Raw genomic sequence first — 1,715 nt, forward strand, 5'->3', positions numbered from 1 at the left:
CCAGGGTGATCATACTGCCATGAATTGAATGGAGAACCACAAAATGGAAGGAGACCTAGGTAATAGGCCACATAAAGCCCAAAGTGATATTGTTTGAAAACAGGTATTTATTTACTTTTTAATTTAAATCTTTTCATTTCATGGATACACTTCACAGAGCAATTAGAACAACAAACATAGAAACTACTTTCCTAACATAATGTGTAGTTTTAAGTGGGGTGAAAAACCTGGACCCTAATAGATATAAACATTTAATACTGTATATCCAACACAGTCGATGCAAGATGACATTCCCTAAAAAACAGTTACGTCAAAACTGGACCTACTGAAGACAAAATATTGAGCTGAAAGTTTCATGAGAGAATTTTAATTTAAATAAATGTTTCATAAAATATGATAATGAAATATTAAAATATTTTTATAAATTATTTCATCTATGTATACATAATCAATGAGTACATTAAAGAAGAAAAGCCATTCCTTGCACAGTTGTACATTTCATAAGACTGTAGAGTCCCTATTAGGGCCACTGCTGCCATTGGTGTGCACTTCATATTTGCTCCACTGAACCTCCATTCCAGCTAGTGTTTGGGTATTGGCTATATTAGACTTCTTCCTATCACTACTTATTTCTTACCTCTACTTCTTCCTCTACTTGGCCTCCTTCCTTTTCTTGTACAGCTTCTTCTTCAGTATCTTCTAGAGCCCCTTGTGAGCACTGTGATATCTCCTTTCCAGCCCCAACACTGGCACCAATAATCAGACTTAAAAATATTGCCACAAGAAGTAAGGGAAATATGTACAATAGATTGCCAAGACTTTTGCTTTCAAATTTATTCTCACTGCCCCTGCCCAAATTACCACGATGAAAACTAAGACCTCTAGTTTCATCTTCACTTACATTTCCATCATCTGGCTTGCCGGGGGGACCACTGTCCACACTACCCCCATTTCCTGAAACTTTGCAGTCAGGGGGTGCATAGCCCTCCTCACAATGGCAGTGCCTTAAATTGTTGCAGACTCCTCTCCCATTACACATTTTTTGAGGTTCACAGTCATACTTGAGCACAGCACGATCAATGCAGGAGTAATTCACACAGATTTTGTTTGGGGCACAAAGAGTGCCCGTGTCCACATCTCCATCATCAGGGATATCAGTAATGTTATAGACATCCATGCTCCAGCACCAGTCATCATTGTGAGCTATCTGAATCAGACTATGGTGGGGTTTGATTTGTGGTACCCGTGTAATATTTGTACATATAAGTTTCCCACAAAATATATTCTCATCAGTGCACTTAACATATCTAGGGACAGCAGCAGTAGGACAGCCACAGTTTCCAAACCGGTTCCCTTTCGTGTTCATGGAAATATAACAGTCTTCTGGGGCTGACCTTGCAGGTGACCCATATATATCCACGCACTGAGTATCAGGGTTCTTGCACCGGCCCATAAAACAATAGTGAATTATATCACACGATGTACCATCTTGCTTATAGTGGTCCCTGGGACATTCTCCAGAGGTACCATCACAATACTCTGGGAGGTCACACTCTCCAAAAGGAGAACGGCACATGAAACCCTTACGTCTCCACTGGCAATTAAAACAGCACAGTCCGTGACTACACTGTGCATGCTCACTCAGCCTACATGTTTCGTCACAGCACGGGTTATTACCACAGTCAGGTCCACAGTCACACTCCTCATTCACCTCC

At 40.6% G+C, this 1,715-nt stretch overlaps 1 protein-coding gene across 1 annotated transcript; it reads right to left on the reverse strand.

The window, feature by feature from the left end:
- Positions 1 to 474: 474 nt before the first annotated feature.
- LOC116863434 (disintegrin and metalloproteinase domain-containing protein 1a-like) lies at positions 475 to 1,711 on the reverse strand (the record flags this gene model as incomplete). Its single annotated transcript, XM_032850884.1, has 1 exon — positions 475 to 1,711. A coding segment is annotated over one exon (1,089 nt), but the record flags the coding sequence as incomplete, so codon positions are not given.
- Positions 1,712 to 1,715: the final 4 nt, after the last annotated feature.

The sequence above is a fragment of the Lontra canadensis genome, unplaced genomic scaffold (genome assembly GCF_010015895.1).
Source record: "Lontra canadensis isolate GAN:19392208 unplaced genomic scaffold, GSC_riverotter_1.0 scaffold1174, whole genome shotgun sequence".
In the NCBI taxonomy this organism is placed as follows: Eukaryota; Metazoa; Chordata; class Mammalia; order Carnivora; family Mustelidae; genus Lontra; species Lontra canadensis.